This window comes from Crinia signifera, chromosome 1 (assembly GCF_055691185.1).
Source record: "Crinia signifera chromosome 1, ASM5569118v1, whole genome shotgun sequence".
NCBI lineage: Eukaryota > Metazoa > Chordata > Amphibia > Anura > Myobatrachidae > Crinia > Crinia signifera.
Genome location: NC_139217.1, coordinates 330,295,607 through 330,322,841, shown reverse-complemented (window position 1 = coordinate 330,322,841; position 27,235 = coordinate 330,295,607). Strand labels below are relative to the sequence as shown.

The following is a 27,235-nucleotide window of genomic DNA, read 5'->3' as shown; positions in this document are numbered from 1 at the left end:
GCTTTTAATACATACTAATGACCCCAATATGGGGTGATCATATATGTTTAAAGTATATTACACAATCAGATAACAATACTGTAATATAGAAAAGTTAATAATATATATAACAATCATCTCTATATGTCCTGTCCGTTTGTCTCCAAAACACTGCCATCTGTTGGCAAAGAGTGAAACTACATCTCTTTCTCTCTCACACATGTCCCAGCATCCAGGGATGGAAATGGTCACTGCATTTCCAGATAAGGCAGGAAACCTCCTGGTAAGTTTGCGGTGACAGCTGCTGGGTAGTGCAGCTGGTGGAGCCACACTTAATGCATTTCAGATCATCCTGATCCTTCCTCAGAAGCCAAGGTTCTATGTACTATGCTGTTTTAAATGTCTTTTTTTGTGAGTGCATTTCATTAAATTCATTTGTTCTATTTTTTATATTTTTTTATTTTATTGAAGCGTAAAATCAACAATCAATACAACCAATTGTTTGTATATAGAGCAAAACTTAAGATACAATAGAGTTGTTCTATTTTAAATGATCTGCACTGTTGCTTGTTTCCTGGTCTCCCTCTTCAAAAAAGGGGAGTTTGTCTTTTTCAGATCATTGTTATAGGACTGGCTTGCATTCAACATTTCGTTCCTAAATAAAAGCACAGTATTGCTTTAAACCAGGGCTGGGCAACACCGGCCCTCCAGATGTTGATGAACTACACATCCCAGCATGCCTTGCATCAGTTTCAGCATGGCCACATAGCAAAACTAATGCAAAGCATCCTGTGATGTGTAGTTCATTAACATCTGGAGGGCCGGTGTTGCCCAGCCCTGCTTTAAACTATCCCTGTGTGTTTTACATGGGCAACTTCTAGCACTGTGGTGGAATTGCATATTTTTGTATCTTGTGCTGTGTTTCAAATGTTTGATGTCATTTGTCTACTATTCACACCTATAGCTGCATGGGAGGTTTATGTGCACTCTATAATTGATTATCCTATTTTTTTTTTAATTTGTCTCACACATGCACAAACACAGAAGGTAGCAGACTAGTTTTCGAAGCTTTCTTTTCTTGACTCCACTAATTGGGAGTCATTTATATATAGCGGATAAGTGGGACATTCAAACACTTGCTGGTATGGTTCCTTATATTACTGCTATTATAATGGATCTGACTTTACTTTAAAATAGAGTATTAAATATATCCATATTCATACTGTATATGTAGCTGATCATGTGTTATAATAATCACAAATCATATAGTTACGCCATTGCTTGTATAGTGTTAGCTGGAAGTGCTGGATACACTGGTGCCACCATTACAGTATACAGAAAGCCACATCTTCTGCCATAAAAGCCCTGGCAATGAGCCTATAAACCCCTGACAACTAGCAGGACATTTGAATGTCATTATAAGCCTAACTGTGGGCCATAATTTATAAGGGGCATTATTGTGTGTAGAACATGAAATGGTGTCAGGGTCATAACGGTGAGTGGCATAATATATAATGGTCAGCTGGGAGTCCCCCCAACTTGAAGGTAATTAGACGCTGTGCGCATGCGTACCACGTCTATTCATCGGTGCAGATGCCGGGCTCATTTGCATAGACCACACACACATTTACATAGGCCCGCCCCATTTCACTACTGCACAAGTTGGGAGGTATGTATGTAGCATGTTTGTAAGGGGTATTACAGTGTGCTGTATATTCTGTCGGAGGAAAAAAAATGACAAATAATGGGCCTGATTCAGACCTGATCGCTGCTGTGCAAATTTGCATGGTGTTTGATTATTGAACGACTGGGCATGTGTACGGATCGTAGCATGCATGCGAGAGGCCAAATAGTGAGTAATGCAAAGGGAAGGTATCCCTATAAGAGCTGCCCCATAGTAAAAAGGCAATCCTCTTTATAACGGGCAAATCACTGTGGCTTACAGTATGTGTAATTTACACAGCGCTTCAGACAAATTTCCATTCTAAAGGCCCATACACACTGGGCGAATTTGAGCTGAAAGTCGCTCAAAACAGCAGGTTTGAGCGGCTTTCAGCTCACAGCCGCCCAGTGTGTATGGCCGGGCGATTAGTGGCGAGAGCTGCTGAGCTCTCCTGCAACATCGCCGGGAAAGCCGTTCATCTGCTGGTTAGCAGATGAGCAGCTTTCAGGACGACTTTGCATATTGATCCGCTATGCAAAGTCGTCCTCCCCCTGAGCGGCTTTCCCGGCAGCGATGAACACTATCATCGCTGTCCATACACGCTGGGCATAGTCGCCCAGTGTATCTGGACCTTTAGGATACTGCTGCAGACAATATATTCTAATCTGCAACAGTGTTGCATGTTACTTCTTGAATTGTAACAAAACACACAGCTGTTGTTTCTCTCATTTGGGTAATGGGAGGCAGTTCAATGATTGTGTATAATATTTCAGATCGTGTATGAAAAGCACTACATTATCTATCTATCTATCTATCTATCTATCTATCTATCTATCTATCTATCTATCTATCTATCTATTGATATCTATCTATCTATCTATCTATCTATATATATATACAAAAGATACAGGGGTTATCAGGCACAAAGTCCTCTTAAGTTTTGTATAATGCAAGGTCCAATTGGATGAAACCAAACAAACGATGGGTGCAGCTCTTTTTTCTCCAAAAAATCTTTTTAAACCAGCACTGGACTCCAACAGCCCACGGTGTCATGCCACAGCTAAGGGACACTTTTTACATAAGGTCTCCCGGCCGAACCATGAGTACCGTGGCTGGTCAGCCTTGGACGGGGTCCCTGAGGGAGTGGGGACCCCCCAATAAAAGGGTCCCCCCCAGGCTTCACCCATCCAGGGTTGAAACCTGGGGCTGTCACAGTCATAACTCATTCATAACATTGCTTTATACAGGTGAACTACAAGTGCCAGCAGGCCTCCCCCGCATGCTGGGATTTGGCATTAATGAGCCCACTGGGACTTGTAGTCCACCTGTAAAAAGAATGTTAATAAAAAAGACACACACACACACACAGAAAAGTAGAACTTTATTACACACACAAACACATGGGTGTCGGACGGGGTCCCGACAGTCGGGATCCCAACAGTCATTTACCCGACGTTGGGATCCCGACAGTCAAAATACCAACACACGGGGGCCTGATGGCCACCGGCTATTCTCCCTCATGGGGGTCCACGACCCACATAGAGGGAGAATAGAATAGGTGGTGAGCGTAGTGAGCCACTAGAATAGGTGGCGATTGTAGTGAGCCACCGTGCCCGCAAGGGGCTTTGTTGCGCTCACCATGCTGTCTGGGACCGGCCAGTCGGGATAATGATTGTCGGGATCCCAACTGTCGGAACCCTATACCACAGCCCAAACACACACCTCACTTTACACCAATATACTTACCAACCCAGGGTCCTGCTCTGCCCTCCCTCCTCCAGAGCCAACTTACCCCGCACTGACAGGGGGTGAGCCAGGTTTCTCTGGCGCTGCTAACAGCTTCTATAGCGCTGTCCCAGCGCTACAGAGGCTGCTAGCGTGGTTGGTTGATGCATCTCCATGGAGACAAATAGCTCAGCCCTGATTGGCTGAAATATGCGGGACCCCTACGCTTTTTGTCCCCCGTATTTTTGGAACCAGGTACGGCTCAATGAGCCTGGGGCTGGTTATGCTCAGGAGGGGGGACCCCACGCCATTTTTTTAACAAAATTCACTTTTACACATTTTTTAAGACAGGACCATCCACAGATCGCAAAGATGTGTGGTGATTTTTTGTAACATTTTCCAGTTTTTGCATCTCATTAAATATGCGATTTGTATACTTTTCAATGCAAAAGCTTCTGGAAGCGAGTTCCGGTGCTGCTAAAAATTGCATCTTCAGAATGTGCGATTTTGTGGCAAAATCTGCGGGTTTTGACGTTTTTCGCATTAGATATGCGAATTCGGGAAAACGTGCGTTTTCGTCCGGTTTTTGCCTTAAAATCGCAAAAATCACATTTTCACATCTCATTAAATGTAACCCTACATCTCTTTCTCTCTCTGACAGAGGCAACTAGCTTTCGAAGTTTTTTGCTTCGAGTGGGCTTACTAGTACTACATATTCTGCTTGTTTCTCAGCAGACTGATATGATACTGCACCTTTTACCTGTTTCTCAGCAGACTGATCATTAAAATAAGAGGTATTTTTTGGCTGCTTCTCAGCAGACTGAGGGGGAAATTTACTCATAAGTATGAATACGGACGATGCTGGATACGACTGGCATCGGCCGTATGTTCTGGAAAATAAGAGTCATAAATACAGTAGGGCAGATTTACCAATCTGCTGTGTTTACAGCATTCATATTTATACAAATGAGAATCGGCAGCCTGCATGGTCCTAGTTTTAGAAATTCTGGGTTCAAACAACATGGGGATCCCTGCAATTTCAAAAAACCAATGCCCACCATAGTGCCATATACATATAACCCCCCATATTGCCGTTTACATACTGTCCGCAGTAGTGCAATTTACGTACTGACCCCCTGTAGTGCCATATATGTAATGTCCCCTATAGTGACATTTACGTAATGCCCCCCATAGTGCCATATATGTAATGTCCCCTTTAGTGCATATACGTAATGCCCCCGTAGTGCGATATACTTAATGTCCCTGTAGTGCATATATAAAAATACCCCCCATAGTGCCATATACGTAATGCCCATCATAGTGCCATTAGTAAGGCCCCAGGTAATACTCACCACCTCTGCTTCTACGGATCTCCTTCTGTGCGAGTAGCTCTGCCCCCTGTGCCGCCGGTAGTTCTGCTCCCTCTGCCTCTGATAGATCAATCTCCTTTTCAACATACAATGTCACAGTCACAGGGGGAGAGTTCGAGCTTCTACCTGCAGCACAAGGACATCAGCAGGGACAATGCCAGCCCTGGTGATGGGTTGCCAGACATTAGGGTGTGCCTGGGCACACCAGGCACACCCAGTGGCGCACGCAGGGGGGTTTCTGAGTACCCAGAAACAACCCCCCCCCCCCCCAGGCTGAAAGCTGTGGGTCGCCTATTTCCATGGGTACAAGAATTTTAAAAACCGGCCCTTGGGAACCAGAGATATCTGACTTCATAGCAGTGCCCATCCAAGCCTGTTAATTGCTCTTCCCAGTCAGATATTTCAGGTTCTGTCTGACTTAGAGTTTTTCTGAGGGTATATTCCAAAAGCTGGGACTCTCCCCCTTTGATGGAGCCTTCCAGCAGCTGGTTACTGCCCCAGCTTCACACACCTGGTATGTAGTTTTATATTCTTGTTGGCAGATTGCTCTACCTCCTGAACTCTGATCCTCTAGTTCCCAATAACATTTGGTAGGTGGGATTCTCTAGTATTTAATTCCATTAAAATCTAAGAAATATATTTCTGGGAACTGGAGATATCTGCAGTCCAGCAAACTGTCCTCCCACCACTCCACTATACACCCCTCCTCTGCATATTAAACATCTACCCAATTTCTGGGGTGTTTCTGGGCTCCACTGGGCGAGAGGTACAGTAGCATTATATTTGGGGTATTATGGTAATAATTTGTCTGCTGTATGGAAGGTTTGGGGTCTGTGTTCAGTCTCAGTGGGGGAGGTGAGGTATTATTTAAAATGTGAAGGTTTATGGTTTGTCACAGCAGCTTATAGGTCTCGGGCCGCTAGACTAGCAAGCATACTGAAACCAATGGCTTCCATACAGGTGTAGTGATGTATTTATTAATCCTAACTATTTTGATGTTGGTTCTGCCTACATTTTATTTGGTGCCGCCCACATGACACCACTTATATACATTTTTCCAGGGCCACTTTTAGTTCCCAATCCACCTGTCCCTTACTATAAACTATATCTAGAAAGTGTATCTATCATATGATTGAGGATAGAGGATTTAATTGGGGAAAAAATAACGATTGTCACATTAAATTTGAACTTACAGTATTTAAAAAAAATGTCTGCACGGGTGAAAAATTAAACTATCCAATACATTGCACAAGATCCTTTATTGTCTTATATCATGTCATTTACTAATAAGGCAATGTAAATATACAGCTAAATATTGTAAAGTGTAAACTTACCTTTAAATAGTTTACATCTCAATGAAAATGTCAGCAAATAAAAACTGGAGCAATGTTAAAATATTGGGCCTGATGCTAAGGTTAATGGAAATTGTGTGTATATGTTCAGGGACGGATCAGAAGAGAGGAGGCGGACCATTTCCAAGCTTTGTTAGCCAGTGGCGTAGCGCCAAATTGTGCGCCCCCCCGCCGCAAAATGTTGGTGTCCCCCCTCCCCTCTGTCTTACCGGTCTGCGTTCGTGGCCGGGAGTCGGGACCGCAGATCTACTTTGCACTCCTAGCCTTCTCCAGGCTCCGAGTCATTATGACAAAATGTCCCTCAAAAAATGGCCAGTGCCTTACAGCAGACCATTTTGAAGGATTCTAGAGGAGGCCGTTGCTGCCCACTCTAGAATCCTAAATACTGTTTGCTGTAAGGGGGCGGACATTTTTTGAGGGACATTTTGTCATAAGGAGGTAGGAGGAGGCTAGGAGCATCGGGATGCAGACAAAGTAAGTTCTGAACTGAAATGCACTAAGGCATTTTAGAAACACCATGTGATGTGAGGATCATTTTTCACATTGGATCACTACGATGTATCAACTTTGCCATGTGGTCCTGGGATAACGGAGAAGGGCCAAACGAGTCTACAAACCAAATACACACAAGTTAAAATAGACTTTAAGGAAGGTTCTTCAAACCCTTGTTCATTGTTTTCTTTTTTTGTCCACAATAGTCAAAATGAAAAATATATAATTTCTATCCATCGAAGACCAAATGGATACAAATTTAGAAAACAAAAATTCCACCATAAGAAAAATGAATGCCGTGTCAGCTCTGTTCAGCTTTTTCTCATTTACCAGGGACACACACTAACTTGTAGTTCTGATCAGGCAGATGAAAAAACAGGATTATGTTTTATTCAGGATGCATTTAGCATCCTGGCATTCGGGAAGCCGCCAAAATACCGATGCCAGAGTCCCAACTAGTGACTAGCGTACAGGTGCAAAAATGCCAACATTGCTAGAGGTAAAGATGGTGGTGGAATCTCTGCTGGAAGGCTGCTAGTGTTAGGCTGCAGGAAGGGAGGGTTAGGGGGCAGATAGAAGGTAAGTATACTTAAGATAGCCCTGTCAGGATCATCTCCTTTGGGAGACCGCTGGCATCCCGAGTATTTCGAGTATATAAGGTTTTGTTAATTTAGGTTAGTTTCTGACCAAGATGTAAGGTATATTGCCATGTTTAGTGAAAACTCATTGAACTGAAACAATTAAAGAAAGCTCTGAAAATACTGCTAGGCTGATCTTACATATTCTCTAATCATCTATACAACCAGGGCAAAATATTCCTTTGCCCCACACTGTAGTTATTAAGCATATATACTAAATAAAACCTGACACAATTGTTATAGCCTGCTTTATACACAGAAGCATCATTAAGTGGCATATGTTTTCTTTCTTTGTCTCAGTCTAGTCATATATTAACTCTATGTAGCAGTGGCGTAAGTTCATCCCAGTTGCCCGGAGGCAAGATGTATATTGGTGCCCCCCCCCCCCCCCCCCCCACACACATACACACACGTACGTGCACACACACAACTTTTTATAAGATATATGTCTGTTATGAATTATATATCTATATAGAGAGATATAACACATGTATTTCAGAACTCTGCCACGGAAGCAATATTGTTGGCTTTCAATTAATGGATTCAAACTTGCAGGGCAGGAGAGGTGCCCCCTTGGGAGCAGGAGCCCGGCGGCAGATGACTCCATTGTCTCCCAGAGTTCTGCCTCTGCTATGTAGCCTCTCTAGACTCTGAAGAAAACGTATAAGGCTAAATGTAGAAACCTACCAGTTGCCGGAAGTACGTGACTTCTGCGAGTATGCCTGTTTTTTAAAGCAGCACTCATTTACAGTACTAAACTAGGTTGGCTTTGCCTAGTAAATGATTGCTGCTTTTAAAACCGGGCTGAATCGCACAAAGGGCCTGATTCAGACCTGATCACAGGACTGCTTTTTTATCAAATGTGCACTGCAATTGAGGCAGGGTGAGTTATTTTGTTTCTGTGCAGGGTAAATACTGGCTGCTTTATTTTTACACTGCAATTTAGATTTCAGTTAGAATACACCTCACCCAAATCTAACTCTATCTCTCTCTGCACATGTTACATCGGCCCCACCTGCAGTGCAACATGGTTTTGTCCATTTGCTAAAAAAGCAGCTCTACAATCAGAGTCTGCACCTCCATCAACTCACAGACTATTACATTTAGCTCATCAATCATGTTTGTTTTACTATAGCTGTTGTAAAAAAAAAAAAAAAAACTTTATTGATTAATATTCCCCAGTTCCACCGGCCCGTCTTGATCCTTTTGGGTTTCAGAAATCTTGTTTGCATTTTTACAGTCATTACCAATCCCTTCAAAAAGTTTGGCCATGAATCCCACTCCAGTAGTCCTAATGAAATTACTGCCAAAAAATGCGTACAAAATAGGATTAATACTGCTACTGAGAAAGACGAGGGCTGTTGTAGTAGGCCTGGCCTTCTGGGCTGATATTCTTAGTTTGTCTGATGCGGACAGTTCTCCAGACACCTGCATTATATTCACCACATGGTATGGAAGCCAAGACAGGGAAAATATTACTATGATCATGATGATCAGCTGACTTGTCTTATTGCTCCGGAACTGTCCACTACGTAATCTTAGTCCAATGAAGAGGTAGCTGGACAGCATGGCTGTGAATGGGATAACAAAACCTGTCATGGTCTCAAATGTGTACTGAAATATTATATGTCCAGAAGTGTTGTGAAAGGTTCTACATTGCTGTTGATTCCTCATGCTTGTTTCTGCACGGTAAATGAGCATAGGAATGGCCAACAAAGATGATAAAACCCATATTACCATAACTATTTTCCTAATAATTGATTTTGTTCTTGTGGTTAGAGAAGTTAAAGGTCTTGTGATGGCGAGCAGTCGGTCTACACTCATAACAGTTATGAGGAAGATGCTGGCGTACATACTCATGCAGCTAATGTAATGGCACATCTTACAGATGATGTTTCCAAATGTCCAACTGCCTGTTGCAAGGAGATGGAGGAAAAATGGTGCTGTGAGGAGTACCATGATATCAGCCATGGCCAAATGTAAAATGAGGAGACAGGTGACTGTACGTTTCTTCATTTTGATCAACACTGTCCAGACAACAAATGCATTGCCTGGAAATCCAATGATGAAAGCAATTGAGAGGATGGCGATGCCAAGATGAGGGGATGCTTTAGAAGTTGTCTCTGGGATCTCTGTTGAAGGCAACTGATTCTTAGTTGCATTTGTAAAAGAAAAAGTGATCTTGGTCATTGGGTCAAGAACTGTATACTGTGAATTGGAGAAAAACAAACATATTAATAATTACATCAATAATTATATTGCTTGAATGTAAGGTTATGGTTATGATTTACCTGATTTAGGTATGCAATGGAGAGTAGATTCAGGGGTATATTCAATGCTGGGGGCAAGCGGCTGATGGCGAGCTATACCGTGAGCAGTGCCAATTGCCTGCCGTCAGTATTCAATGCTCTCCCCTCAATCGCCGTTTCCACCTTGCTTGCTCCATGGGGTGAGGTGGAAACGGCGAGTAAACCCGTCAAGACATCGCCATTCTAGGGAATCCTCGCTGCCCTCTGATGGTGAGGATTTACTCGGAACATAGAATATGGTGAGCAGCCGGTGAGGGGGCTGGACGGCGAGGACGGCTTTTCCTCGCTAAAAAAAAGCTATCCTCACTGTACAAACTTGCCGCCGCTCACCCCAAGCATTGAATATATCGCATAGTGTCTGTATTAATGTGCATGCTTTTGTTCCATTGTGTCCAGCTTCACAATATGGGAGTTATATAATAGTTACAGATTATATGAAACTGGCAGAATATCAGTGAGATTGCCACGGAATTTTCAGTGGACATCACTTATGAACCAGCCTTTTACAATGGGGCAATTGATTGTCTTGAGTTGATAATATGAGGACTGGTAGTTCCACATGCAGGGTGATCTAATAACTATGCTTTTATACTTTGCTTAATTACAAGATTACATTTATGCACACAAAATATCTAAATACTTTAGTTATAAATAGGTGAGATAAGTCAGATTTCAAATCTGTTATTTTATTTTATGGCAGAGGTGAATTGGAAACTTAAATTGATGTTGATGGCATTTAGTGGATTCATTTATATGTCTAGGCAGGGATTCGTTGTAGGCAGGTGTATTAGTAATTTGACTCAGCACAATGGCAGGAGAGTTTGTCAAAGTCTGAAGATTTTACATACATAATTGTATATAGAGTAAACACAAATACACACAAAGCACACCAGGTGGTGAAGTACATGCATTGGTTAAGTGAGTGGTGCAGCTACAGTAAGTATTGGAAGTTCTTTTCCCTAGTAGAAAAACAAAAAATACATTGACTTTGACTACATAAAACATTATGGTATCCCAGCCATGGCATGGCGCGGGCATGCCAATATCCCCTAGAAGAGATCCCACCATCTTATTGCCTAATGGACCTGTGTTGGAGGAAGATGACTTCAAACATAAAACTAACTCTCTCTCTCTCTCTCTCTCTCTCTCTCTCTCTCTCTCTCTCTCTCTTTCTTTCTCTCGTCATGGATCCACCCCCAGGCCTGGAGTTCCTGGACCTATTTTTCCAGAAAAACAGTACTGGCCATCATACAATACAGTCCTCTTCCTAATTACTGCTATATATAATATACTGTAGATGGTACTCTTCACTAAAATATAATACAGAGGTCATCCTAGTGACCACTAAATAAAACAGAGAACATTCCAGTGATCATCATATACTATAGAGCATATACTATAGAGCATCTTTTCGACCAGCAGAAGATTTACAGAGCATCCTAGGGGCCAGCATACAAAACAAAGAATATATTGGTGCCAACCACAAAATACAGAGGCTGTCCTGGTTGCCAACATGCATTTCATGTGACTGCCACTATATTTTCTATGATAACTTATTCTCTAGGTAGGCAGTGTTAATACTGCTCAAATACTGTTAAAAATAAAAGTGAATTAACCCTTTGAGTGAAAAGTGAATTTGTCAAAATTGGTGTACATATTGCCAAGCAAACATTTTTATTCATCATAATGACCTGTAATATATACCTTATAAAGAAAATATAATTGTTTTTTTACACAACATTTTTAATTTGAATCTATATAACAAATGTGAGCAACGATGGCATTTTTAGCTGATATTTTGCATAACTCTCACAAAGCTGTTGGCATTCATATTTTGTGCTTCTCTCACAGAGATGTTGTAATTTTTAGCGGATATTTTTGCGCAACTCTCACAGAGATGTTGGCACTCAAAGGGTTAAGCAAGTCAGGTTGCTGACACTTTTTCCTGTAAATGAGTAACATTTAATACTTCATGGAACTGGCTATTTCTGTCCTGGTCTGTGACTCAACAGTGAAGTAATAATTGAATGTAGTACGTAAAGTATTTGTACAAGCCATTTAAATAATAATATGTATATGAACTTTCACATATACTGTACATTAAAATATACTAAAAGCTTTGGAATTACAGATATGTCCCCATACATATTTGTTGCAGTTACGCCAAACAACAACTTTTTGTGAGCCAGGCGGCGTAAGAATATTTAAACATAGGGCGTCTTTTTCTGGATTTTTGTTGCCATATTAGTTGCAATGCTATGTGCATGGGGACACTGTGCTGATTATCTTGATACAGATGTAGCAGGTCTCATCTTTGCAGAGGCTTATGATTCTATCGCTCTATCGCATGCGCCCGAGACGCTCGCGTGCCCTGTGGCAACGGAGCGCCCCGCCAATGTCCGCCGCCTCCCCCGCAGCCGCCAACAGTCCCCCTTGCCAAATTATGATATTCCCTGGAGAAAGCTCAAGGTTAACAATATCCGGTTTTAGGCAAAACAAAAAGTATTAGAAATGTATCTCACACTGGGAAGATCCATATGACAATAGAAAAATGTACAATATACACCCTCATTTGTCTGATTACAAGGTCAATTCAGTTAGGGTTGAGAGGAACAGTTATTGTTACATGTAGAAATGACAGAAACTGAAATAGCCGGCCTCATGCGTGATCTCAACCCAGACTCGTGGATTTTTTGTGCATTACCCTTTGGAAGTCTTAGTTATTTGGTTTCCAACTGCAATTTTAGGTGGGGCAAATAAACTGTTGGCAAATTGCCATTGCCATGGTGTTAAACACTGGCAACAATAGCTCGATTCTCCTCTTCACCTGGCTGATGAATGGCTAAGCCCTGCAGTGATGGTACAGCGCTGGAAGTTGATTGCTTCTCCTGTTCTCTTCTCGACTCATCGTTATTTTTGAATTTTTTCTCAAATTTAAACTTATACCCCAGGAAGTCACACTGTTTATATTTATGTGAATAACTGTCTTGATTAATGCTTAAGGTAGGCATGTATGGTTTAAGACTGCATAATTGCAAGATCTGTCTGCAAAAAGGACTGGTGTGCACCCCTGAGCCACGTAATGTATATTTTATATACGCATGAATACTGTATGTGTATTTTCCTTGGAATTCCAAAGCCAGGCATGTGCTATTACTTACTGCCTCAGACATGGTGTCGCTGTCCTCTGTCAGTTATAGTCTGTTGAGTAAATGTAAAAGTTAGATACAAGCGAGTCTGATTTTGTTTATCAGATTAAAATATATTTCTAATCTGCGCATATTTCCTGACATTTTAAAACAAATTTCAGGGTTACAGACATTATGTTGCTGTAGATGCATTGAAACACATTATCATCAGTATGGCTAGATGGATCTTGGTGCACTGCAATTCCCATAATGACATGTTTATTAAGCTGTATTAGTTCATTTTTTGGTTATTGAAAAAAATTTACATAGAAAATGGCTAAACAAAAAGTGAGAATAATATCTAATACAGTATGTGAAATAAGAACATTTGCATTTGCAGTTGTGCATTATTACAAGACAGGTGTATGCCAAGGTCAAAAGTGGACACATCCTAAACCAGGAAACTACTGTAAGCACAGTTGGCAATGATGTATCTGCTTATAATGATTGTATGCTTGTAGAGAACATTCAGCCTAATTTACAGCATAGAATAATGTGAAATATATGCCATCCTGAAATGCATACATGGGTGCAGATGTTGCAGTAAGTCTTGCCATATGACTGCTCTGATGAATGGTGGGCCTGGAGAAGACACTGTACACCACCTTGCAAGGAAACTATGCAAGGTAGCATACAGTGTACAACTATTACAAGGTTGTGTACAGTGTCTTTTCCAGGGCCCATCATTCAGCAGAGCAGTCATATGACAAGACTCACTGCTAGGGTGACCAACTCATCCCTTTAATCCGGGACACATATTAATTACACAGGTTCTGTGGCTGGCTTTCACCTGGTTTTAAACTGCCACACCTCAAGACTCCATTTCACCTGGTTTTAAACTGCCACAGAACCTGTGTAATTAATATGTGTCCCGGATTAAAGGGATGAGTTGGTCACCCTACTCACTGCAGCATTTGTACCCATGAATCACCCCCCGCATGTGTACTGTTAGTGCAGATGATCCGTCCCACACTGCTTATCAGAGATGGCTCAAGGAGCTGTGAAGTACCAAAGAATGTAGCCTTCTGCTTTGGCACAGTAAGTGAACCAATGGGGAGAGCCAAGAAGCAGTAACGCAATAGGGGAAGGGGAGCTCTGTAAGGGACAGATAGATGTGTGTGTGTGTGTGTGTGTGTATGTGTATGTGTGGTAGATTATAGTAATTTAAGAGTGGGGGGGGGGGTTATGAGGACAAACTTTAAAGAGAATATTAGAAGCTAGTCACATTAAATGCGACTCATTTGCCACGAATAGTGTGCACCGCTTCCATAAGGAATGCATTGTGCGTATGCACGCCGCAACTAGTTGCAGCCACCACAAGTAGTTATGTCACAATGCTTTCGCACATGGCATATTGTAACTATGAGAGTAGTCCCGTCTGTAATAAAACACATCTATACACATCTATTTTTGTAGGCATATTTCTTGTACTTTATGCAGGTCTTGTGCAAGGATACAACATCATACCAGCAACACTATCTAACTACTTCTAATTGGCCATTCATACTGTATTGTATATTTACTTCACCAGTTGACATTAATTCATTAGCATCGTATTCGTATGGCTACATCATTTCTTGCTGCCACCGTCTCTTTCATTACCTGTCAGTTTGATCCGGATTAATGCAGGAAAGAAGATGCTTTTGGAGTTTTAAAGGGTTAACAACTGATGTGAAGGTTTGAATATATAATTAAGGTACTAGCACGGCGCCAACGATATTTGGTCGCACGACATATAATCGCATCGCATGCCATACACCCAATGCACTGCGATGCGATTTAAAATTGTATAAGCCCCCTATATGATGTTTAATTGTATAAGCACCCTAATGGGGGCTTACAATGTTAAATGCACCCCCACTATGAACGTGAACCCGAAGCGTGGCTAGCGCAGCGAGCCCGCGAGGGGCGGCGGTACGCGTCCTACGGCCTTTTCATACCCTCATTATCCACGTCGGCGTGCAGTTGATTTTATATAGTGTGGTGAGCCCAAAGCGTGGCGAGCGCAGCGAGCCCCGCAAGGGGACGCTTATCACTTTACATGTATTCCGGGTCCCCTTGCGGGGCTCGCTGCGCTCGCCACTCTTCGGGCTCGGTAGCTCGCTGCGCTCGCCACACTGTATAAAATCAACTCCATGCCGACGTGGATAGTGAGGGTATGAAAAGGCCGTAGGATGCGTACCGCCGCCCCCGCGGTCTCGCAGCGCTCGCCAAGCTTCGGGTTCATGTTCATAGTGGGGGTGGCGTGGGGGTGCATTTAACATTGTAAGCCCCCATTAGGGTGCTTATACAATTTTAAATTGCATACCATTGTATATGTGATACAATGGCATACAATGCCATACAATTCGATGGTATACAATTTAAAATTGTATAACATCGGCTGCCATCGCATCGCATCACATACCATCGCATGCCTTATGGTCTGCGATGCGATGGGCGCCATGCTACTACACAAGTACCATAATTAATATTGTACATTTATTAATTTGTCAAGGAACTGCTATCTCCTATGTATTTAACTCTCCATTATGTTATTGTGTACAATCTATCAAGATCTTTTGGAACCTGCTCATGTTTGTATACACTGGAACTGGAACCACTTGGCTATATTGATGAAGCTGTTAGGGCTGTTTCACACAGTACGGTTCCTGCCGCACGGTGAAATCCCGTACGGCCAGGGAGCCGTGCCGCACTCAGCAGTTGTGAATGGACACTATTGTGTCCATTCACACGGGACGGCCACGGCCCGGCCGCACGGCTGCAGCCGGATCCCCCCACTGGAAGGGACGGCTGCCGGGCTGTGGCCATCCCTGCCATTATAAAATTCTGAGTGCGGCGCGGCTCCCTGACCGTACGGGATTTCACCGTGCGGCAGGAACCGTACTGTGTGAAACAGCCCTTAGGAATTGCTATACAAATAATGATGTTCCCTGGAGAAAGCTCAAGGTTAACAAAGACAGATACATAACCAGGCTGAAAGTCAATACAATTGGAAGCTGGTGAATAACTGGTAATGAGATGACTAGACTCAAACCAGTGACCCTGGGGACAGAACTTGGACTGGAGGTATTGAACACCAGGCTGGGACTGATGGTTCTGGTGTAAGAGATTCTAAACACTGGGCAGGTACAGTTGAGACTGGACACTGGGGCACCGAACCCTGAGCTGATACCAGTGGCACTGAACACCTAACTGGAACTGGTAGTGCAACCACTGAAACACTGAACAACAGGTTGCTACCGGTGGTACTGAAGAGCTGAGTCGGACTGGTGGCACTGGAGGAAAGACTGCAGCTGTGGATTCAGGATGCCAGACTGCATCTAGTGGACAAGACACAGAACCGGGCTGAGCCTGCACTTTACATTGAAGCTGAGCTAGGACAGTAATACTGAGAACTAGGCACGGGCCTGGAAAGCATAGTAGAGTCTCAGGACATTTGAAGACTGCACTTGTGTATAGGGCTTAACCTACTGCATGGTTGCCGACTCTCCCGGAATGTCCGTGAGACTCCCGGAATTCTGGGACATCTCACAGACTCCCGGAAGAGGCCCCCTTTCTCCCGCAGCTTCTGCTTCGCCTCCGCGAAGTGTACTGCGCATGCGCGTCGGCGCCGTCACCGCTGCCAGACTAAGTTGAACTGCACGTATTTATTCACTGGCACCGGGGAGAGACCGCTGCCGGGTGGCCGCAGGATGGAGGAGATGCCGTGGGTTGTTGCCATGCTGCCGGCAGGGGGTGCGGTTGGGGAAACCCCTGATTAGCTGCACCTTGGAGATCGAGTAGTTTTCCAGTCTGCAGAGGAGGTAATGGATGGGGAGGTATGTCATACCGGCACTTTGACTGCTGTGCCGTTTCCAAACCCCCACCAGGTCGGCTCACCCCTGCGGCTGCCTGACAAGAGAATTCACATTAACTGAAATCCCAGCAAGCAGCCGCAGCAATAGAGAGAAAGTCGTCAGCATTACCTGAGCAGGCACTACAGGCTGTCTCACTCTTGTGTAGCTCCGCCCCCTCCCCCAGCAGGTCTCTCAATCCTGGCATTTGCCTGATGCTGTGCAAGGAGGATGGGGAAACTTCCGGCAGCTGCCGTGCCACCCGGGCCCTGATATCAAGTGGGAGGAGTTGGGATGCAGCTCGAGGAGAAGCTAGTGATGTTCTGCTTGGAGCTTGGAGGTGGACTCAGCTCTCCCATAGCGCCGGAGCTGCAACATGCACAGTGGTCAGTAGTGCATGGGGTGATGCTGCTGTCCATGATGGGGCACCAGGGTGTGTCCCCTCATTCTGGGGGGGGGGGGTTGATTGTTCTCAGTGATGGGCATCCTTTCTTCCACCTGACAGATACCCCTACTCCTCAGAGCTCACTTAGCCTTCCTTGTGCCACCATTAGCTTTCTGTGCCCACCTCACCCCTCCCTGTGCCCCCCACAACTTACCATTCCCTGTGCTGACTTTATCCCTTCCTTTCCCCTCTCAATTCACCATCAACTCATCACTCAGTCATTAAAAATACAAATATATATTTTTAGAGGGTGTAGTGAGATTTATTTTGGGACTCCCCCTAATCCATCTGGCCTCATAGCAGCTGCACACATATACTGTAGTTAGAGGTTCCGGGCCATGTCTGTCCATATGTGCCCCTTGCCATCTGTCTATATGTGCCCCCCTTCTCTCTGTCTACACCCCCATATAATGCTCTGTCTTTTTATCTGTCTGTCTATGTCTCCTACCCCTCCTGTCTGTCAGTCTATGCACCCTCCCTTCTGTCCATCAGTGCACCCTCCCATTTGTCTGTCTGTCCATGTATGCCCCCATATTATACTCCACTCATTCCATTAATCTTGAAGGTGTAGCTTCCTGCTTCACTTTGGTAATAAGGATCATAGGTCACTGATTATACTACATCGCCCCATATATATCAAAATTTTGGACACTGTCATCATAATGTCGGAATACCCAAAATTACATGACAGTTTCTTGGAACATTGTGAACAGTGTGGTAGATGCGGGGTACTATTGTGTGACCACTCCCCTATGCTCCTTTGGCACATGTTGTGCCATTTAAAATATAGGGGGTGCCAATTTTCCTGCTGGCACAGGACACCAAAATGTCTACTTGCGGCTCTGTATTTGGAATGCTATGGGTGAGGGGTGTTATGTTTTACTGGCTGATAGGTGCTGGGTCAGAGGCAGAACTAGTGGCGGTGCTGGGGGGCACAAGCTAAAATCTTGCCTAGGGCATCAAATTGGTTAGGGCCGGCTCTGCTCACTCTATACACCCACATAATGTGCCCAGGCACACTCTATACCAGGGTTGCTAACTCTCCTGGAATGTCCATGAGAATCCTGGGACATCTCAAGGACTCACGTAATAGAACCCCTTTCTCCCACAAGTGCCGCTTTGCTTCCGCAATGTGTATTGCGCATGCGCTAGATAACGGCAATGACGCCGCCAACCCCCTCTGGCGATGCAATACCCGCCACCTGGCAATGCTAGCCCCTCCGCCCAAGTGATGCAAGGCCCGCCCCCTGGCTTTTACTTTTCTCCCTGAAATGATTTTTCAAAAGTAGGCAACCCTGACCTACTGTATGGTAAGAAACTGAGGAAATAAACACACCATTCTATGTGCTCACTGCAGCGGAATGCGGGAAGTAACATGCAATATGTTAGCATCACAGAACTGAAATAATACTGTCCTACTGAATGAGCATTTCAAAAATAATTTGGAAAATGTACAAAAAGCAGATGATTAATATACTTACAGGAAAATTAAAGCTTAACTGCCAGCAGAGATCCAGGAAATCTGTAGGAAAACAGATGATGCACTATTTCAGAGAGTAGAACAGAATACATGTGGCTGAAAAACTGAACTCTGAGTTGAAAACAGCAGGCAGTGACACACTGGTGTTAGATTAGCTGACTCTCCTCAGAAAACAAAATTATTAGATAAATTCACAGCAGCACTAAGATGCAGGCACATACAGTCTTGACAGTATAGTGGGTGTCCAACACTGCCTTGCTAATTGCAGAATGCTGTGCTTGGTGCCCTCCTATTACCTCACTGGCATGTGAGGAAAATATATGGTCCACACAGTGGCACACATAATAGGCAACTTTTAAAGAAGAGACTGTACAACGCTAAAGTTATCAAAGGTTCAGCCTACAGTATGCATTATTTCATAATAAACATTGATAACTTTACAAGTGTACAGTATTTTTTTTTACAAGTTGCCTGTTAGTGCCACCACGGAATATATATATTCATTCATACCTCCCAACTTTTAGGCACCCATCTGAAAAGGGGGTTGGGCCCTGCCTGCGAAGTGGTGTGGCCTCTTGCATGTGGGTATCGCCTCCTCTCATCCCCTGTTTTCAGCACTTTTAAGTCTTGTCCAGCACTCCCCGAGTAGCCACTAGGCCCACTACAATACACTGATTAGATGCCATGTGCATACTTTAGAATGCAGGGGTTGATTGGTAATTGAAATCACAATGAAGATTTCTGGTCAGCTGACTCTACTATAGGGGCCGCCTGCGGCTGGAACAATGTGATAGACTTGTGTTGTGGTGTATTAGGGGCAGAGGGTGTTATCATTGTGTGGGCGTGTTAAGAGGTAGAAGTTCGCAGGCTAGTCATATTGGCGTGTAAGGGGGCCACTTTTTGGACATTTTTCCAGGACCACTAAATTTCTAATCCACCCATGACACCAAGTAAGGGCATTTTACAAGAATTAGCATAGAGTTGACACAGCTGCAGGAAAAGACATAAGGATGGCTTCAACTGTGTTCAACTCAGAATTAGGCCCTATAAGGAGGGATCCCGCTCCTTCCACAGATCCCACCCCTCAACAGATTTAATGAGAGCCTATCCAATATGGACCTGTTAGAATACAAACTCTCACAAGCAGGGCCCTCTTCCCTCATGTGCTTTTCCTTCTCTTACTTAAACCATTTTTAAAGGCATCAAATCCTAAGGTTTTCTGACGCCCTGATACTTATTCCAGTTTCTTCTGCTGATGCAGAGATGTTTATGTTCCCTGTACTTGTCCTCTATTGCAGTGGTTCTCAAACATGGCCCTCAGGACCCCACACAGTTCACGTTTTCCAGGACACTCAGCAGGTGCACACGTGCATTCATTACTCACTGACACATTTGAAAAGATCCACAGGTGGTGATAATTATTTCATATATATATATATAGATATCAAGGGCGAATGCCCGAAACGTTGACACACTTTACTGCTGTTCTGTTTACTTTGTATACTGTTTAACTACCGCCGTGCAGTAGGACTAAAATCTCCAGAGTGCCATCTGCCTACCTCTTGGATATATATATAACCGCCATTAAAAGGTTCGAAACGTTGAAAAACACTGCCTGTGTTTGATTCTTTTGGGTGAGTGCCGCCGTATGGACGTCTATATATATATATATATATATATATATATATATATATATATGCAGTTCTAGGCAGGTGTGGAAAAAAATGGCGCAAAGTAAGAAGGCTTTAAATAAAATAAAATGTTTATAGTTCTTTTTTATCAATTGACAAAGTTTAAAAGTGAATAAACAAAAAATAAATCTAAATCAAATTCATATTTGGTGTGACCATCCTGTGCCTTCAGAACAGCATTAATTCTTCTAGGTACTGTACACCTGCACACAGGATTTGAAGTAACTCGTTATGAAGGTTGTTCCAAACATCTTGGGGAACTAATCTCTCTGTAATCTGAGACTCGATAATGTTGAGATCAGGGCTCTGTGGGGGCCATATCTTCAATTCCAGGACTGCTGCTATTGGCTGGCTTGCAGCCAAGCAGCCAATCAGGAGCCACTAGGGTGCAAGCCAGCCAATAAGGGCATTCGGGAGTCCACCCTGGTTCGGGTGTTTGCATTTTATTTTTTTGCCAAGTTCCTGGAGCCTACATGGAACCAAGAGGACCGATCTACGTCGGAGGAGACTTGTAAGTATAATTTACTTTCACAGGTACCCCATGGATTTCGTCAAGAACGGACCACCGGATGTATGGAGGGCTAGCTATGGGCTCAAGATAGGTAACTATCAGTATGTATGGGCTCTGTGTGTAATAAAGCTTTATTTTTCTGGTATGTCAGTGTGATTTTATTTAACTATTGGTTTTGCTGTGGAACTAAGAATACCAGGAAACCCATTAATGGGCTGCATGCTGGGACTTGTGGTTCTCCAAGTCCCAGTATGCGTCCCGTGCTTGCTGGGACTCATAGTTCCACAGCAAAACCCAATGTTTTTTTTTCTATTTTTTACACATTTAATCAGCTCGATGCCCACTGTCATGGGGCATCGAGGACAGCCCCAGGCTTCAGCATGGCGGGTAAGTCCTACCTTCTCTGGGGGGGTCACCACTACCCCAGACTTTGGCTGAGGGGACTTGTATAAAAAGTTTCCTCCTGGCTGTGGCATTACCCTGTTGGCTGGTTGGGCCTGGTGCTGATTATTAAAATAAGGGGGACCCCCTAGTCATTTTGTCCCCCATATTTTGGAAACCAGGACCGGCCATTGGGCCTAGTGCTAGTTGTAAAAAATAAGGGAAACCCTATTCAATTTTTTCCCAGATGTTTTACAACCAGGACCAGCTGTGTGAGCCTGGGGCTGGTCAATTTATTTATTTATGTCTTTTTTTTACACTGAAGCCTGCATGGATCTGACTGGTTTGTGCAGGCTTCTGCCAAACACACCAGTAAAATGAAGCGTATTTTCCTGGCATATTTGGCTGGCAATTAGCAGCCTTTTACCGCTAATTATTATTGAAAATAAAGCCGCTTAGTAAATTAGGAATTAGGAATCATTCTTTTAAATGGTGGTTCCTCGTCTTATTCTTTCGATGGCGTATATATTCCTATTTGTAAATACAAATACGAATGTGCCATAAATACGAATACAAATATACGTATTTTCAGGATAGTAAATCCTGAAAATACGTATACGCCCAAAAAATTGTATTTTACTATACAAATACAAATTTTTTAGGCGTATTTTTGTTTATTAAATTTACCCCTATGCCTCTTTGACCATGCCCATTTTAATAGTTAGGAGTAGGGCTGCGGGGAAGCAGTACTTCAATTTCCTGGTTTACTGTATCATACCTCCCAACTGTCCCGCTTATCACGGGAACGTCCTGGTATTTTGGGACATTCCCACTTCCCTCCCACCGCCGGCAGTGTCCCGCAGCGGGAGGGGGGCAGTTGGGAGTCCCCCCTGTCATCCGTGAATAGACGTTGTGTGCATGTGCACAGTGTCTATTCTTGCAAGCAGAGGGGCTGGACATGCCCCCACCTCGGCGAAAAACTGGGGTGTGGACACCACACACCTTCGCCACGCATCCTGTCCCGCCCCTGTGTCAGCAAATGTTGAGAGGCATGCTGTATAAGTACTATTTTTATGGGTAATGAGGCCAATAAGTAAAGTTAGCTGTTCCTTGTACTGCACCATGTTTATTCTGGACTTGGTTGATTTAATTAACAGACTGGAGTCCAGAGATAAAGTGTTTGCTTTCCCTTGTCGAGAATAGTGTTAAAAAAATGTCAACATATGATATAGCACTGCCAAACATGTTTTGCCTTATCAGCTGTACCAGGGTTCACTAGACCCATCTTGAAATTGTTGGCTGGCATTGCAACTGCTGTTTCAAGTTTTTATCAGGGATAATCTTCAACACAGCCAAGTGACAGGCCTGCTCCACCCTGATTATTTATTTGCTTATAACACCATAACTTTCTCTTCTTTTCTCGCTTCGTTACTGTCTCCAATCTGTATAATAATAATCTTAGCCAAATCATGAAATCCTCAAGGTCAATAAAGAAAAGAAAAACCTAGGGGGTGTACTTTATTTTATAATGGGGATCTATGGACACAGGGAGTTGGGGGGGGGGGGGGGGTTGCGCGTATTTCACTTGCATTTAGAACTTTCCCTAGAGTTGTATTGCACTATTGTCTCATGTCCTGATGAAAAGGCTTGTATTCCTTGAAATGGCTCATTGTCATATGTGAAGGCATCTTATACATTGCCTATTGTTCTTTCTTTCTGTTCTATGGAATTTGAGGTTAGAGTACTGTATCTATTTATTGATGAGGAGGGCACCCTGGCCATATTTGCTGTCATTAGTGTGATAGGGTCACTGGTATAGTGATGGAAGGCAGGTATATTTCCCCTAGGTTTCTGCCATTTTGGTTTTAAAACCAGGGGATTTTCTGGTTCTATTGTGAGCTGTTGGGCTCTTTATAAGAACTGGTATAGGGTCCAAAAGTTGGATGGTTGAAGAGAGGGAGAGTCACCGTCCTTTAGGCCAAGTTTGGGTCTTTGGGCTGTTAGCCAGCCAGAAGGCTAATCAGTCCTCCAGCTGTGGGAGTTTTGTGAAAAGGTTGCCCGACTGGGAGTGAGAGGTCTCTGCCTGGGGAAAGGAGATACTATGCAGTTCTCTATGTGGGAGACAACCTGCTACTTCAAACTCTGACTGGTATGTTCCTGTTATTGTATTTCTAGTGAGTTAGATTATCCTGTGTATAGTTAGAGCCAGATGGCAAGAATTTGTTTTGATGATTTATTTCTGTTTTGTTTGATTCACTAATTAATCTGGCAGAGGTCAGTTGCACCGACATACTGTACTGGACTGATTTGTGACCTTTCAGCTGCTGCATCTTTCCATATACCCCAGGAGATGGTACCTGTTCCCCTGACAATCTTACAATAGATTTTATTTTGAGGAGGTGCTGTCCACCCTTTTTTTGGATGGTGAGTATTTGTATTGATCAATTTTACTACTACTGGTAGCTCACGGTACCTGTGTAGCTGGACCACTCTGCAACGCGTGTCTCATATTACTCTCACTGTATCCTCACTGTATGAATGGCAATCCAGTTTCGGATACTGGTGGAGCCATCCAAAAGGTCCCAAACCTGAAGTCTCACTAAGGCAAACAGTAGTAAGTCAAACACGCCAAATGCATTTCGGATCGAGCAATCCTTCCTCAGTAGCGTCCGAGCTTTGCTCGATCCGAAATGCATTTGGCATGTTTGACTTACTACTGTTTGCCATAGTGGGACTTCAGGTTTGGGACCTTTTGGACGGCTCCACCAGTATCCGGAACTGGATTGCCATCTCTTTGGGACAACCCATCTGCCTGCTGTTATACCCCAGGCTATTGATTCTACATGCTCATTTCATCTCATCTATTGTAAGTGCACATCTCTATTAAAATCTCCTGTTTTTAAAGTTATGCACTATTTGTATTTCCTTTGTCATTTCATGATAACCCATTGATACTTGGAGGACAATTGTTATTGGAGGAATACTCGTGGAAATTTCACCCCAGTGGTGAACATCATTGGTGACTATATTAAACATAGGGGGCGAGATTTAATAGGATGAGAGATTCAGAAAGGGAGAGATTTGGGAAGAAATCTCCATTTTTTTTTAAAGCGGCAATCATTTACAACGCAAAAATAGTTTGATTTTGCAGTGTAAATGATTGCCGTTTTAAAAAAAAACTGGAGATTTCTTCCCAAATCTCTCCCTTTCTGAATCTCTCATCCTATTAAATCTCACCCAGGATATCCATCACGGCACTGATTGGGGACACCACTAGCGCTTTATAACAATTTATTTTCTGTCTTGGCAGCATTGATGTAGTTAATGATAGCATTGAATAGGCAAGTGCTGATATTTTCCGATATTGGCACAGATTGAATGCCCCCTAAACATTGAGCACATATTTAAGACAGTCTGGGGGAAATTCTACTTCACATGTGATGTTGCTATGGGCAACCAATTACAATCTATTCTTGTTTATTTAACACCCTCTAGAACATAGTAGACAGGATCTGATTGGTTGCCAATAGCAACATCACATGTGAAGTAGAATATACATAGTAAATTTCCCCCAGTCTGTTAGGTAATTTTGAGCAACATTTTAGGAATAAAATTAGAACGTTATTTTTTTTTACTGAGATACAATAGGTGATTCTAAAGTGATAGGAGGGCAGACTGTGATATTATTTTAGCAATTTTCCACATGCCAGCTAACTTACAGTAGGCACACTTCTGTTTTGGTACTTGTTTAGTTTCACGCCGGCTACTTCCGGGTTGTGCGCTCGGCAAACTATCTAAAATAAAGTATCTTATCTCCATGCGAACGTGGATAGTTCATACCCCACTATCCACGTTGGCATGGAGTTGATTTTAGATAGCGTAGCGAGCGTAGCAAGCCACCGAGCTTGCTGCGTGGGTGAGCGAAGCGAGCCCCGCAAGGGGACTCAGACACACGGCCATGCTGCCGCCGTGAAACAAAACAAGTACCTATGTTTTTTAAGAGGAGCTCCTAAGATTTGCAGTGGGCATGCACCTAGTGTGCTGGTGGGTACAGTTAGGTGCACTGATGCTGCTTCTTTGCTTTTGTCACTGCACATGTTAAACATAGCGAGATATGAAATATAGACTGTATAAAATATAGTCAATGGAGGCTGATAAACGGATTTATAAAATGAGTGGCAATTAGGGCAGTTAGACTAGAGGGTATACTGTCGTTAGGTCGACATGTGTTGGTTCAACCACTAAAGGTCGACATGCATCTAGGTGAACATATCTGAAGGTCAAGATGGGGTTAGGCCGACATGGCCATTAGGTCGATATGGGCTAGGTTGACAGTCAAAAGGTCGACATGGGGTTTTTCCCTTTTTTATTTTTTGTGCTGACATGTGCCGACAGGCGATATTTCATGCCCTACCATCCACCAGGGTGTGGAGGGAGAATAAAATAGTGTGCTGAGCGTAGTGAGCCATGCAAGGGGACGTGGTGCTACATTCCGTTGTCTGTGTCGACATTCTGGGCAAAAAAGTGAAAAACCGCATGTCAACCTTTTGATTGTCGACCTAATGCATGTCAACCTTTGTGTTGTCGACCCTATGACCTACGACTAGAGTAGATGGGGATTTAAACATTTATAGATGTTAGATAATTAAATATATATTTATTTAATATAAAATCCAGAACTTAAAGAGACATTGTAAATAACACTATGTAGCAATCCTATAATGGGCAGACATCTGTACGTACATCTGGAAGAACATTATATCATCCTAATACATTCTCACTTATGCGGGGTACACACCAGGACGACCCGCTCACGATGCACATCGTGAGCGGGTCGTCAGTGTCTCGTCCGACCCGCTCACGATGACGCGGGAGGGCACGACCCGCTCACGATGTGCACCGTGAGCGGGTCCGATCCGATGGCGACCCGCACCCGGTTCTATGGTCGTCATTGAGATCCTACCTGCAGCAGGTAGGATCTCAATAACGACCGACCGACCCGCGGGACCGCGCATCGGATCGGAATCGCTCCACACCAGGTCAGAAAAGGGCCCAATCAGCACACAATCTACATCCGATTGATCGGAATTGGATCTAGATTGTGCTGATCGGGCCCTAGTCGTCCTGGTGTGTACCTAGCATTACACAATGTAAATTGCTCAAACTGGATCAGAAGCTGGGGAACTTTTGTGAAAACATTGCTGATGACAAATGTAATAGTTATGCTCATAGTTGCCTACCCTCCTGCATTCTACAGGAGACTCCCTGAAATAGCAGCAATCACCCTCTCTCCCTCATTAGTCTACCAATCTCCCTCATGTCACCTGGCCCACATTGCTTTTGGGGTAAAAAGGAATGAGAGATAGATACAGTTACACTGAATCATCAGCACCATTTCCCAGCACTTTACCAAGTATAGTAGCTCTTACTAACTGCTTTGTGGCTCATCTACATTTGGATATAAGTAATTTTAAAAGATTCCTCTCAGATGTAGCAGTACACACCCACGCTTCTAGGTGCCACGTTCACAATATCTTTTCACAATCTCTCCATATATGGAACTAGACACACCCTTTGGGTGGAGCATGACATGCCCCCTCAATGGGGCGCTGTGCAAAATTCTACTACCAACTTTAATCTCCCTAAAACTAGTTTTCAAAAGTAGGCAAGTATGGTTATGCTGTATGGAGAATTAAGGAAAATCCTATCCTATATAAAGCTTCTGCAGTATATACTTGTGTTACTGTACTTTCTATATGCACAATGTAAATCACCAGACTATATACAGAACAAAATTGCCCAAACATTTCTATAACACTGATCATAGAGTGCAATTTCAGGTCAGCTTACTAAACTGGCTAATGGAAATTCTTATTTATTTAGAATTTCAATTTGTTACCTAAAAGTTGTTCCCTGAAAGTTGTGAAATATAGTTTAAAGAAATGGTTACTTGCTCAATTCCTTCTTACAAAACATATCCTGATTGAAATAAGTCAGTAGTTATCACATACTGTAGGAACTGAAAATGCTGTATAAAAGACTAGAAATACTCACTGTTTAGTGTAGTACTGTACATCCACTGTGTAGGACAGACAGGCTCAGAAAGTATTCCAGCAGTGCTAATACTCACTCCCTGTCTTGCTGTGATAAGCAGTGAGACTGAGCTGCCCTCCCA

General features: G+C 43.4%; 1 protein-coding gene across 2 annotated transcripts; it reads right to left on the bottom strand.

Annotated features, from left to right (window-relative positions):
* Nucleotides 1–8,086: 8,086 nt before the first annotated feature.
* LOC146005636 (leukotriene B4 receptor 1-like) lies at nt 8,087–27,235 on the bottom strand. Of its 2 annotated transcripts, XM_083145016.1 has the most exons (4): nt 27,115–27,235; nt 18,479–18,519; nt 12,690–12,729; nt 8,087–9,427 (listed from the first exon to the last, which is right to left on the bottom strand). In XM_083145016.1, the coding sequence occupies exons 3-4, from the start codon at nt 12,699–12,701 to the stop codon at nt 8,381–8,383; spliced, it is 1,059 nt and encodes a 352-aa protein (XP_083001142.1). In that variant the 5' UTR covers nt 12,702–12,729; nt 18,479–18,519; nt 27,115–27,235; the 3' UTR covers nt 8,087–8,380. The 2 variants fall into 2 exon arrangements, with proteins under 2 accessions (XP_083001142.1, XP_083001151.1); XM_083145025.1 differs by lacking the exon at nt 18,479–18,519 and having other exon boundaries at nt 27,115–27,224.